Genomic DNA, 14,218 nt, shown 5'->3' on the forward strand with positions numbered 1-14,218 from the left:
ATAGCAGGAAAATCACATACGTTATCTTGATACCGTCTACTCTGTGCATGATAATACAAAGACTGTGGATTTTATATGATGCTTGCACAACATGCACTGAACTCTTGATATTCTTCTGAGATTATCTGGAGGGGTTGTATGTGAGAAAGCAAAGTCAGTTGCTGTGAACTTTATTCAAAGTATTAATTCCTGCCACAAACCTCCCTATAGTAAAAAGTCCTCAGAATATCCCAGTTAGCCCATGTGAGAAGCAGCAGGATATCGTCCAGTAAATTCGCAGCTAGAGAGAAAGTGTGTGGATGACGTTGTTAACATGTGACAAAGGAGAAACTGAACAGAAATAACAAACCAAAACAATACAAATATCTCGGATGTGAAAGAGGAGTCATACACGTAGAGGACGAGATGTCAACTTGGAAAGACGAGGAGATTCAAGGGCCTTTGGTGATGAGGGACGAGGTGGGTGTTGATGTGCTGTGAACAAAAACCTGATCTCCACGGCAGAATTTATACATAATGTCCGGCCTCCTGCAGGTGCTACCCAGGCATCGCCCCTCGCCTGAATGTGCGCGACATGCTGAATTCTTTATATGTGAAAAGCAAACTCTGAATAATGTCCACACAATGAGCTCTGGAAACGGCTCATGACTACTTTGACCCTCCTGCCAACTGGAGGTTGAGTCTTCTGACATCAAATACAACAGGGGGTCATTACTCCACACTGTTACAACTCATCACATTACTGACACGTATATATTTGAGGAAAAAGAAAGTGGAATCCCAATTCCTGTTGAGCTTATCTTCCTAATTGACATTCATTATGAATATTTGATTGAAAGTTGATTTAATATTGATGCACTTCTGTGAAGTTGCTCCCACTTCTTCTTTCTGTCAAATTGAATGATAACCTAATTGAATGTGGCTCTGTCTACTGCAGTGAAACTCCACCCTCCTCGGAGAGCCAGAGAATTCTTTCCACTTTTTAAAGAGGCGTGTGAGAATGCACAAGGTCGTCGCACCGAGCAAACGAAGGGTGTTGAAAGGCCAATTAATAAGCAAGCTATCACCAGCTATAGTGTGAAGAGAGAGTGAGAGAGAGAGAGAGAGAGAGAGTGAGAGATAGAGAGAGAGAGAGTGACCCGGCACCTTTGTTTGGTGCACACACAGCACGACTAACTTTGCCGACTCCCCAAGTGTATGAATAATCACCCTCCATAAACCCTCAGAGATTTATGAATCCCAGTGAAGCACAGCAGCATTTCCGTGTCATGATTTACATCCACACAGGTCTATCAAAGAATTACTGTCGCAGAAAATGACTTCACATAAACATAAACTGTGACAGAACCGGTTCTGGAGGATGTATATATACATTTAAATGAACCCTGAGGTGAAAATCACTGTGACCAGGACACTTTAAGGACAAACAACTGTCTTTGGGTTTGTGCATTGCAACTACTGCAGATGTACAAACTGTAATGAAAAACTATAAATGCACATGAACAACTTCACCAAATCGATCATGTGTGTCACAAGAACACAAATCATTAAACGAATTAGAGGCTGTGTTAAGGAACCATAGACTGTATATACAGAACCCTGCCTCCTCCATGTTAGTGGATGGGATATCAACCAAGAGATGGTTTCTGTAATTTTAGGTAGTTCTTATAACACTGATGTATAAATGCACATTTTTCCAGTATGTTTGGGTTTAATTAGCTATTTGATGCCATGATTGACATGTGAGACTGACTTGTGATTGGTCGAGCATGTGAATTAGTGGGACCTCGTTACCGTGGCTCCACCCCCCACCCCCGTTAACTACTGCACATTCTAACATTAGCATTTTAACATCCTCTTGTTCCTGACAAGCTGTTCAGCAGCTACGTGTATCTAGTTCTTCATAATCGATTTTAGAATTTGGTATCTTTAGCTAAATATCACTTTATGCTATAGAGCCATGCTACTGGTATAACATTTTTTTAATAGCTATTTAGAAGCAACTAATGCAGATATCGACCATGTATCTGCTTTAATATTCTATCTGTACCAAATAGGACATTATTCTAAAGGAAATTGACTGGAACACAGTTACGGAAAAGGGCTTGGTTTGAATATAAATGTGTGTCAGGTAATTGGGTCTTAAAAAGGTCAAACCATGATAATAAAACCCAGTTAATTTTGACTAATAAATAAATCATCCTGCCACTATTCAAATTGAAATGTAATGCAAATCAAGTGAGGTAATTTACCAAATGATGTCTGTGGGACAGGATTGTTAAAGGAAGCAATCAGCCTCAATGGCCTTCATCCTACTTAAATATATAATGCAGGTTTGTTCTGTCTGGAGATATATAATTAAACCCCCCCCACCCTGCATATTTTCATCAAATCTTTATTTTCTTGATTTAATTTCACGTGTTCTAGACTTTGAGGTCATCGTGTAATTCTTTGTAAATCGCAGAAAATGTAGTTTTCGCATTTTTGTTTTTTCCGTGTCGTTTCTTATTTATTGAAGATGACGCCGACGGTGATAACACCTCAGATCTGCTGAGCAATTTCCAGTAGGTGTGCATCATCTCATCATCTGTAGACAGTATTGTTCTATAAATATTTAATGCAAATGCCAAGAAAATCCCATTTGAGGAGTCATTGGATTGCAGGTTCTCTCAAGCTTGTCTTTTTATTACCACAGGGATATGTCCATTCTTAATGCTGTAATTTAATCTACTAAGTGAAATGATCAAAGTGAAAAGCAAGATGGAAATGCTCAGAAGAAACAATTCCATTATTTCTGGGTCAGCTTTAATCCAATTCATCAGGAGAGTCTTCCAAAAAGAGATTGGTGAGGTATGTCCTTGAGGGCACGGCTGCATTTCATATCTCCTGCTAATTATTTTCTCTTTCTGGCAAAGAATGCTGATATTTTGGATTAGATCCTCATTGTTAAATACAGCTTCGTAAGAAAAACATATTCCATACCTGCATTTTAGAGTTTGTACTTGTGCTTTTCTGTAGTTTTTATGAGTCTAGAGACGATGAACACTGGAAACCTTTGTCTTGTCTGTGCAGAACTAAAAATGAATCCAGACGACAATTAAAACTGATCTTTTTGCAGGTGCTGCCATTTATATTACTTCCTCCATCAGCATAGAGCAGAGATTTGTTTTGATCCTTTAGGACACCGGGCTTGTTTTGGTGGCAGCAAGGTTCCTTCCTGACCTATTTTCTGAGCCGCGTTTCAAGCTACTTCACTTTGGCATTCAGCTCCTGCTCCTTTGTGAACTTCAGCCTACAAAGAAGCGTGTGAACTTGATTGGCATTCTCCCGGTTTGATTGACTGCAGGACACTTTTTGTAAATGTCATTCTGGATGTGTCAATCTCCGATAAAATCAAGAAACAAATAAGGAGATTGTGCGGGAGATTATTTTCAGTGCCTTGTCTTTTTTGGTTACGATCAGTGCCACCTTTAAAAAAAACAAACATGTTTTCTTTCTGCCTTTTTCCATTTTTTTTGGGGGGGGGGGCGGTTGTTTAGTGTTGACAGGTGAGAAAGTGCGCTCAGGAGGCCTGTCAGCGTCTCAGACTTGTCCATGTCCCCGTGTGTTTGGTGACCTGTCATCTCACTTCTTTAAAGTGGGAGCCGGCTGCGAGGGGAAGGCCTCAGTCTGACAGACCTCTCTCTGCAGACACTGTATTTTCATGAGCTTACCGCTGGGTTCAGCTTTTGTGCATTACCTTATATCGCCATTATGTAATTCAAGGACTACAATCTTTAGAACCTCAGACATTTTTTTTATACTTCTTCATAAAAGGCACACAATGATGCACTTCAGTACTTTCAAAAATGAGTATTACCCATGTTGCTAAAAGGACCTTGATGTTGAGGACACTGCGAAGTAGCAGAAATAGTCAAAGCCTGCAAATTATGCTGCACAGTAACATTAAAATAGCTTCGAGCTTTATTGTTGAATGTAACACACATTTTTTTGGTAGTCCGTTTTCCCCATGTATCGGGGGTCCTGATGTGTCGATGTAAAGCAGTTGAAAATACCACATTACAAATGTCCATATAAAAACGCTGTGAGCACACTGTCACATGTCACTGTTGAAATACAGCGATGACAGTCACGTGGGTATTATGTTTTTAATTTAATGTTAGATTCTCCATCTCTGTTAGATACAAAATAGACAAAAATAATTTCATATATTCTCCCAGAAATCTTCAAAAACATTGTCAAGTGATCACAACATAAAATATTCAATGACAATCTTAATCACTTGCAGGTAAAATGCTATTAGCAAAATAAGTTTCTGTTTACTTTTTTCACAGACTATATAATCACACACTCTTCTCCACTTTCGGGATTGCTCGGTGATTGAACCTTGAACATCGTGGTGAAATGAACGACAATCTATTTGTGATCCGTTTAAAAAAAACTGAAAAAACAAAGCAAAATATGGAAACGCTCAACGAGAGAGGCCCATTTTTCTGTGTAAAAAGAAAATAGACAGTCAAGCACAGTTCAGATAAAATGTCATATTTCTTTGAGGCACTCCTTTCCTTGCAGCTTTAAGTTTCCATCCGTTATAGCCCTGTCGGTGATAAACGCTTGACAAATAAGCTTCAACGCAGTGGGGATAAATACAATTTGACTGTAAGTGCAATCACCAGTCGTGGATGGTGATTAGAGCTTATCCAGTTTGAGGCACACAATAATTTTTTATGATCATTTTCTAAACAACAACAAAAAAATAAACTCAGTATGATAAAGATAAAAGGAAAATAAGAAAAAGGACATGAATTCTCTGCATGGCCAGTCAGAGTTTTGTCATTGGTATGTGCAGGCTGTTCCAGGGTCCCATCCATAACTCGTCCTCGTCCGATAATGTGTGGTCACTGTGGCACTCCAGTGTCTCCCTGCTGCTCTTGTGGTTATCAACACACGTCTCTTGCTCGTCACTGACACACGGGCCAATGTTGTTTCTGTCAATCAAGGCCTTGGCAATACTGGTTTTGGACCCAAAGGTTTTGAGCTCGTTGTTGGTGGGTCCCAGGGAGCCACAGGAGGACCGGGTGTTGAGGTTGACATCCACATCCGACGGGCTACACGAACCTGTTCCGTTTTCGGTGTTGTTTCCTGAACCCTCGATGCTTATAACAGGGGGAGGTTCTTCGTGAGTCACGCCTAACTTGTCTAGTTTTTTGAACTGCTTACCCAGCCGGCACGGCGAGCCCCCCTTCAGGTTGTTTGGGTGCGGCAGCCTGCGAGTTCGGACGATGGAGCCGTTTTGTGCGAGGTAGACGTTCCCGTTGATGTTGCTGTTGGGAGGTCGGTTCCACTGGGTGTCTGTGGTGCTCTCCTCTCCCGTGGAGCTGGTCTCATTCTCCCGATCTACCACCAACTTAATCCGTTTCTTTCTCGCAGTCTGCGAAGGAAACAAGGGGTCAGAGTAAATATATCGTCAGTATCAGAGGCTAAAGAACATCCCAGGCCTCAACACACACACTGCAGATAGCTGGGTTGTACACCAGGGTACTGAGATCACAGAATTCACAGGGAATTCTTGGTTAAATTTACTTTATTTTTCCTAAGAAAAAGAAACAAAATCTGAAAAAAGTTCCTGTATATTTAAGGACTGCAGGACTTTAACTCCCCCATAACTATTGGATCATCAACTGCTGTTATAACATTAATACAACTATGAATTTTGAAATGGACTCGTTAACAGGAACTGCTAAAAAAAAACTTATGAACCAAGTTCATGGGGGGGAACTTTTTTTTGATTTCCGAAAAGGACAAATTTCACAATCAGAGGAAACGGACGGTGCTGCAACATGCAAAATCTCACAGTGGAATCAAATGCAAAGGCGTGAAAACACACTCAGAGATCCCCAAAGAGAAGAGAAGGTCAAAGATGTAAGAAAAGAGCAAAACCCTCATATTTCAAAGCAGGGAAGTTTTTCCTTGCTGAGGGGAAATGAGGGAAAAGTGGATGTTTGAAACACTCTGTAGAGGCAAGCAATATTTCTTCACTCCCATGCAAGGGTAATTGATTTTATTCTCTCTTACTTCACAGCGGACAATATATCTCTCTAGAAGGAAGTTGAGTTTCCTTCAGACTCTGAATCAGCATCTGACGTCGCCCCCGTTTCTCCGGAGGCCTTCGACGCACCGCTGGGGTTTGATCCGGAGCCGCTGGCTGAAGACCTGTCAGAGGAGATGGCGTCCTCATCCACCTCGGTGATGGGGGATAGTCCTCCGTATGTCTCCTCAGAGGTCTCGCCCATGCTTCTGATCTCGGAGCGGTATGGGGGACCAGTGTAAGGGGCAGAGGGTCCCGGGTCTCCAGATGTCACACTGGACTTGGTGGACGTTGTGTCATCGCTGAGCTCGCTGGCCGACTCTTTGCTGTCCTCAGCAGACTGAGATTCTTCCTCATCCTCCTCTTCACTCTCCTCTGTGATCGTGTCCTCAGATCCGCGGCTCCGGGCGGACTTTCGGGAATGCCGGCTGCCACTGGTGGACTTGGAGGCAGCAGAACTCTCCTGGCTACCTATGGAACTTTGATCCTCCATCTGACCGCCAGAAGAAGACCCTCCAGCAGACTCGGATCCAGATGTTTTCCTCTGGCTGGACCCACGAGACGAGGAGCCTTCACTGACTGACTCTGCCTCGCTGGCTGTCCCTGTCCCTGATTCGGCATCACTGAGCTCTTCGCTGGACTTCTCTGATGTTACTGCACTTCCTGATGATCTGGTGCTCTGTGACAACTTAACGCTTGAACCAGATAAAGACGTAGCACGGCTACTACTGCCGCTGCCACTGCCGCTGCCGCTACCACTACCGCTGCCACTCCCACTCCCACTTGCACTTCTTCTGCTACCACTCCTACTACCACTCTCACTACCACTCATGGCTGATGACCTGCTCTCCTTGCTGGCTTCAGTAGCTGATGAGCTCATGGAAGAGCGGGCAGAAGACCCACTTCCTGCAGCACTCCCTGAAGCCTCTTCCTCCTCAGACTCTTCCTCAGAGTCCCTCTCTGTTCCTGAACCCTTTTCTGAGCTGGTTTCCTTCTCTGTTGCCGTCCCTGTTCCCGATTCAGTTTCTTTCTCGGATTCAGACTCTTTCTCTGACTCTGACTCTTTCTCCGTTTCAGATTTTTTCTCTGTGGCCGATGACTTCTCAGACTCGGACTCTTTCTCTGAATCCGATTCTTTATCGGTCGCCGATTCTTTCTCACTCACAGATTCCTTCTCACTTTCTTCTCCTTCAGATTTGGACTTGCTCTCCTCATCAGAATCCCCCAGCTCTTCGTCTGGCTCTTCTTCTGAGTCCACTGTGCTTTCGTTGGCATCGTCGCGGTCTAAATCTACTTTCAGATAATCTCTGTCATCACTGCTTTTCTCGGAGGATTCATCATCAGAGCCTTTATCCTTACCGCTTCCACTTGCACCTGCTTCTTGCTCACTCTCTGTGACACTGATAGACACCTTAGACCTCCTCTCATCCTCACTGGTGACTTGCGAGGCCTCCTCGTCTCTCTCGCTGCCTGTGGCAGAGCCGCGACTCACACTACTCTGCGACTTCCTCCTGGCCCGCAGCCTGTTGCCTAAGTTGATTTTCTTCATAACTTTGCCAAGACGGCTGCGGGAATCAGACTTGCTGTCGATTGGTCCCGTATGCGCCGGCCCGTCAGTCAGACTCTCCTGGCTGTCAATGCGGCGCGCTGACATCAGTTTGGCATAATCTTTGTCCTTCTTCCCGGCACCAAACATCTTGAACATTCTGGCTTTTTTCCATGAGGATGGGCCAGAGGGACCCGCATCAGATGGCTGCTCTCTCTTGCTGGCTGCCAGGAGTTTGCTGAGTTTCATAACAGACTTCAGTTTCTTGGCAGCCTTAGAAGGCTCACCCTCCGCTGCTGGCTCAGCTTGTTCGATTTCATCCCCTGGCGGCACATCTCTAAATGCAACCTTCTTGGATGGACCTCTACCCCGCACACCGCCACGGCCCCTGCCTCTGCCTCGGTCCTACGACAGTCACATTTAATTTTGCAATGGTTTGTGATGATAAAGCCACAATGTGACACAGGGTTGATGCAGCTGTAATATACTGAACACACAACTCATTAAGGCAATAGTTCACATTATCACATGAAGGAATGGTAATACCTCCGGGCCACTGTAGTAATACCCATCATCCTCCATGATCACCTCTCCATATTCATCGTACATGGGCGGTATCAGCCTCCTCCGACTGCCGAACTGAGGAAGGTCGTACCTGAGAAACAGAAACAACGTAATGATAAAACTGCAGCATTTACAATTACAGTACACCAGCATAACCATTGATTAATGAGGTAGCTTTAAAATGTACTGATCCATATGTTGTGAGATAAGAGCCACAAGAGCATCTGTTTTGAGTTAAAAATACTTTTTTATGTAACAAGCAACTGTAATCATTTAACACAGTGCAGCTAATGAGTCACTGGAGAAATGTGATTAACAATCTGCTACAGGGATGAGAACGATACTAGAGTCAATACGAGCAAACTAAAGGAACATTTAACCGTAACTTATTGAATAGTTTTAAAATTGCCATCTGCAGAACAGTGCATACAGTACAACATGACTTTTCCAGCTGTCACACATTTTATGTTAGTAACTCTTCTTTTTATTCTTTTTAAACTCCGTCTCCTAAACCTTCCTCTGTCCTATCTGCCCGACTCCATTCATTGCTGCGTTTATTTTATTTTTTGGTAGATTTGGCATCATCTTTGATAAAGTAGTCAGTGAATGCTGCGGCGATCTGCTGCACTGCCTGGAAATCATTCTGCAAGTTTGAAAGGATGCAGAGGAAAAAAAAAACATGCCAAGGCTTAAAGAGGTTTTACAGAATGTTCTCAGCAGTAGGTACATATAGTGCAAATCACCTGCCACAGAGATGCAGCTTTTAATGAACAACAATTTCTCAGCAGCTGTTACGTCTTTGAGTTGCATGTTTTTCCTCTTTACACCATATGGGCGACAGAACAGGCGAGCCAAAAAGGCCCTCTTTCCATTAAACCACGGGAAAACACTTTAAGGCACTCAGGTACCGGACTCAAGGCGAGCATAATTGATCACATTTGATGGGAGAGGAGAGGGAAAATGCTCAAAAGGTATGCAACGCTGCAGAAGAGAGAGGCAGCCAAAGTTATGCTCATCGTTTTATTCTGAACTTCTTTAAAAAAAAAAAATCTCCAACCCCGGAGGAGCTCAGCACTGGAAGCTGGGAAGCAAGGTCACGACAAATAAGTCCAAATGATGTAATTTCTTTCACTTGAAATGATTGAGGATCAGTCTCACGGATTAGATAGAGACAGCAGAGAGGTGGGACGGTCAGTGGGCTGCATGCTCACCCTTGGTCGTAATTATAGTAGTCCTGTGTGTAGTAGTCCTGGCCCGGGTCGATACCTGACTCCATGGAGAGTTCCTGCATTTCGGGGGAAGCAGAAAAGAGAAATTACTCAGCACACCTCGGAGAGAGAGAGAGAGAGAGAGAGAGAGAGAGAGAGAGAGAGAGAGAGAGAGAGAGAGATCAGAAGGAGAAGAGCAGCAGCAGCAGCAGCATAGAGGGTGAGTATACAGCAGATTGACTACAATCCCTGTGAATTAAGAAAATCAGGAGTGTTTCTACCTCAGGTCTCAGCAGAGATGGCCTCAGCAGTTGCTGTTGCTGCCAAAGTTTAGTACGGAAGAAGGTGATGGAAGGAAGGGACGGTCAGGAGAGACACAAACACAAGGAAGAGTTCACTCTACACGTTTCAAATCGTCTCTCCTACATTAAATCTAAGCTACACACCACGGAGGAGCAAGGGGAGAAGTATTGATGGAAAGCAAGGAAAAGAGAGGGAAGGAGTTAAACATCCTGCCTCTGCTGGGTGTTGACAGGTCATTGAGTATTTGAAGGTGAGAAAAAGGAGTTTAATGTCCAAACTGTCAAGCGGTGACTTTGTTTGGCCTTCGATTATGTTTTTTTTCCCAACAGGGGACAAAAACTCATCCAAATGCTTATCTGTTATTTGACAGAAACACTGGGAGGAAAAATACTTTTCTGAACCAAACCTAAACTGTAATGTCAGTGTAAGAAGTCCTATCAGCGCGATCTCATATTAATCTCATTCAGTGTTTTCCATCAAGTGTGTTATAGATAAGAGTAATAGGATATTAGCTGCCTCGAGAGTGACAGAACGTCGGGGCACAACATTATAATAAAAACACATCACAGAAAGGAATGCTTACCTGTCTGCCGTAGCCTCGCCTCCTGCGCCGCAGAAAGGAGAAAATAAGACAAATCATGAATATGGACTGACAGCAACATTTCAAGTGCTTTTAGATAAATGAAATGTTTCGTCTGCGGGACGAGAAGTGTGTCTACTTTCTGCTGACCGCCGAGGAAAATGCAGCTTTACTTACTGTGCATTTCCCTATAGTTCCAGAGTTGCAGTTATTCTTCAGTATTAAAGAGGGGGGCCTGAGGCCGAAATGTTATCACACAGATGCGGGCTGTTTCCCCCCCACCTCCCGTTATCTCATCCAAACAGGGAGGAAAAAGGCACAATAAAAGCAAATATCAAAGAGGGCTGGGAAGATTGGGGTTTGAAAAAAAAAAGGAAAGAACTAACTGTTTATACAGACATATCTAGACAATCTCCGAGCAGATATGAAAAAGACATTGTGATTCATGGTGGAATTATGAACTCAAAGAAAGCTAATAAAATTGTCTCTGGTTATCACGGCGTAATGCGCCATTTTCTCTCCCCAGAATGCAATGTCTTTTCTTTCTAAATCGAATTAAGTAAATCTTAGGAATTTCCCTATCAGACAGATAGACAAGAATGCCACTCAATACCTCCGGCGGAGGCCAAACAATCCTACATGTCTGTCTAGTTCTTCTGATAGAAAACTAAACTGTTTATCTAATTGCTCAAACTCATAAATCTTAATGCCATAAATGAGATACCGTACTAATACAATAAAGCAGTTTTATTCTAATTCTTGGATCCATCCTTTTAACTAGATTCACAATTCTTTTTAACGGGTTCTTCCCTGGGCATTATCCCATCCCTCCACCGAGGCCAAACAATCCTGCATGTGTAACTAGTTCTTATGACAGAAAAACAAAAGGAAATAGTCTGTTAATCTGCACCAAATTATACAAAATGAATTGATCTCAACACAACATATATATATATGTTTTTTTACATTACAGAGAAACTAATAAAATGTTCAAAAATGTGATTTAAAAATTCTTGGTTCGATCTCTTTAGATGGATCCACACAAAAGTAAAAAAAAAGGTTCTTCTCTGGTCTTTGTCCCTCAGCCAAGTTTTGTGCAGATAAATCTAGCTTTGTTTTGTCCTGCTGACAAAAAAAACACTTGTGAGAACCTCTCTGACGGAGGTAAAAACTATCTACCGAGGACAACAGCAGTGCATCTGCAACGCAGTCGGCAGAAGTCAATGAGATACGGTGAGTAAATGGAGCAGCCCGGCTAAAACCTCCAGGTTCACAAGCGTACAACTGTAACCTGTCTGGGCCCATAAATAATGACGACTCCCACACTCAGATATACGGCCAAGCAATGGTGTGAGCTTCCTCTGGAGAGCTGTAATCTGTTATTATGGGCAGTGACCAGGGGACAGGGCAGAGCCATATGGCCACACCTCCCAGGCAGAGCGGATGACGGGAGCGGGGGATCTGATGGATGACCTGTTGGCTCGGCTGCCGGCTACTGCTGCGTCGGGCAACATCAAGAAAAATTACCCAGTGGACGGCAGCCGCAGGAAGTTCTCGCATGAGGAGAACTCGGGGGAAAAGATGGGTGATATTACCTTATCGGGTTCATGAGGTAACGGTGGAGAAAAAGTGGTGAGAGACGTAAACACAGAATTACAACAAGGCTTGAATGCCGAAGAAGCCAGTGTATTATATATGTCACAGCAGGGTGCATCTTGGCTCTGTAAATAGCTGGCTTCACAGTTTGCCTTTGCATAACAAAAACCCACTTCAACTAGGTCATAGTATTCTGCTGCTGCCACCAACACATTCAGCAAGAACACAAAGACGACACATTATGGTTTGGTAATCAGTTGAAGGGTTGATTCAACATTTTGAAGAATGATGATAATCACTGAGCGTTAGAGGAGGATAGAACTGTTTTGTCTGTCAGGTGAATATGAAGCCATGAAAAGCAGCCTCTTAGTTTATCACACAGACTGGAAGCAGGTAAACAGGGGCTAGATTTGGTCTGTTCGAAGGAAATAACAAATACGTACCAGCACCCTCACCAACAAAGTATATCTTCATCCATCCATCCATCCAGAGGAGAGCATGCAAACTCCACACAGACAGACACCAGCCAAACCAGGATCCGAACTGTGAACCTTGCTATAACGCTGCACTGCTAATAACTGCACCATTGAGCTGCCCTCTTTAATCCAATCAAAACCACAACGTAAAAAAACTGGGCATGATCACCAGTAAAAAATAGAAAATTAACATTTTTGTACAGATTAAATAACTTCTAAATTTCAGAGTTGCTGGTTGAAAACTTTTATTTTGGAGTCAGACTGCTTCTGTTTCTTTGTGCTCAGCAACACAAACCAGCTGTCGCGTCATATTTACTATACAGATGTGGCAGTGTTATTTCTCATCAAACTCTGCATTAAAGTAAAACAGTAGATTTCCTCAAATGTTTCTTTAATACAATATGTGGTGTGAGAGCAGGCGGATGTTTCATGCAACAAAGGATCTCTCTGATCAGCATCTGCTTCTACATGGACATTAATGATTTACCTGTTTACCATATGGTGTTTGGTTTGTATTTGCCTGAGCACATTATGCAGTAAGTTGAGTCAGTGTCATCTTTGCATGCATTCATACGTTAAGTTTTAGCCATACTTTATTTTTGAGTCCTGATTGTTTTCTTTGGAAAAGTCTTTAGAAATACATATTAAAAAAAAAAGTTCTTATGCTGCTGAACTAAAATAACACAAAAGACTAAATCAAATAGTAAAAACTGAATATGAAGAATCTATTCGAGCTTACCACTCTTTGGGCTGAAAGAAACAGCATGTAAGCGGCTCGCCTCTTTACAGAAGAGATTATTCCATGTAGTGAACATGGAATAAAGAATCAGTCGGCCTTCGATCCGCCCATCGGGGGGGGGGTGTGTGATGAATCAAACATTACCCTGCTCTGGAAAGGAGGCATGCTAAGACCATTTGCCTTAGGGTACAGAGGGTGAAAAGAACACATGATGAGTATTTGGGAGAAAGACAGAGAGGAGAGGAAGACACAAGAGCAAAAGGGACAGAGGCCGCATGGCAATGAGAGTAAGTAAAGGTAATAGAACCTCTCGAGATCCACGAGGAAAGATTGACAGGAAGAGGCCACGTATTAGAAGCAACTTCGGGGGGGAAAAAGAAGCGAGTGAGAGAGACGCAGACAAATGGATCAGGCAGAAGGTCAGAGGGATGAAAAAGGAACGGAGAGGGTAACAGTAGTTGACAGTCCCACAGGCGGCGGCCCTGGTTAACGATTGATTGGTTCTCTAATTAGCCTTTTCCAGTGTGCAGCCGAACATCACAGTGACTACTTCATCATGCTGGGAGGATCCCTGCAGACGTGTGAATAGACAGGTCCCCCAGAGCTCGACTCTCCTCATTCAACACAAGACTGTCTGGGAACCGAAGTCGATGTATTTTTATTGCTGATGCTTTGTCCGACACAAGATGTTTTCACTTAGAAGTGCCGAGCCCCACTGTGTCTCCAATCAATTCTATTGCACTATTTAAATAAAAGGTTTTCCTGCAGCCTATTCTCAGTGTAAAATCCAATTCTTTTTATTTCATGCTTTTCTAGATATGTTCTTTAAGTTATTTAAATCTCGATCATCATTGCATATAGTCCCTTCTAAGTGCACCTAAAGTTATGCAATGTTATGTGCGCTCAAGTCACTGCAGCAACTTTATTAACATTTTTCATCAACAAACGTGTGATCATCCTTCTGGAACACAGTGAATCTTATTTCACAGAATTTGCATACCTTTGGGAAATTCTTAACGGTTAGGGTAATTTTCCCTCCGTTGCAAAAAAAGAAATAAAAAACATCCAACATTATCATTTTTTTCTTTTGCCTAATTTGGATTTTGCACGAAGCAACA

General features: G+C 42.9%; 1 protein-coding gene across 6 annotated transcripts in view; it reads right to left on the minus strand.

Moving 5' to 3' along the window:
• Positions 1 to 3,940: 3,940 nt before the first annotated feature.
• The window catches only part of pcdh15a (protocadherin-related 15a), a 196,498-nt gene continuing 186,220 nt past the window's right edge, over positions 3,941 to 14,218 (minus strand). For 3 of the 6 annotated variants that reach the window (XM_034608851.1, XM_034608848.1, XM_034608849.1), the window contains 6 exons: positions 10,293 to 10,314; positions 9,688 to 9,726; positions 9,410 to 9,483; positions 8,181 to 8,289; positions 6,076 to 8,039; positions 5,325 to 5,431 (listed from right to left, as the gene is read on the minus strand). In XM_034608851.1, the coding sequence (XP_034464742.1) occupies positions 6,099 to 8,039; positions 8,181 to 8,289; positions 9,410 to 9,483; positions 9,688 to 9,726; positions 10,293 to 10,314 (2,185 nt within the window). In that variant the 3' untranslated portion in view covers positions 5,325 to 5,431; positions 6,076 to 6,098. Of the gene's footprint in view, positions 5,432 to 6,075; positions 8,040 to 8,180; positions 8,290 to 9,409; positions 9,484 to 9,687; positions 9,727 to 10,292; positions 10,315 to 14,218 lie in introns of all 6 variants that reach the window. The other 3 variants (XM_034608850.1, XM_034608853.1, XM_034608852.1) reach the window with 3 other exon arrangements.

The sequence above is a fragment of the Hippoglossus hippoglossus genome, chromosome 15 (assembly GCF_009819705.1).
Source record: "Hippoglossus hippoglossus isolate fHipHip1 chromosome 15, fHipHip1.pri, whole genome shotgun sequence".
Lineage (NCBI taxonomy): Eukaryota > Metazoa > Chordata > Actinopteri > Pleuronectiformes > Pleuronectidae > Hippoglossus > Hippoglossus hippoglossus.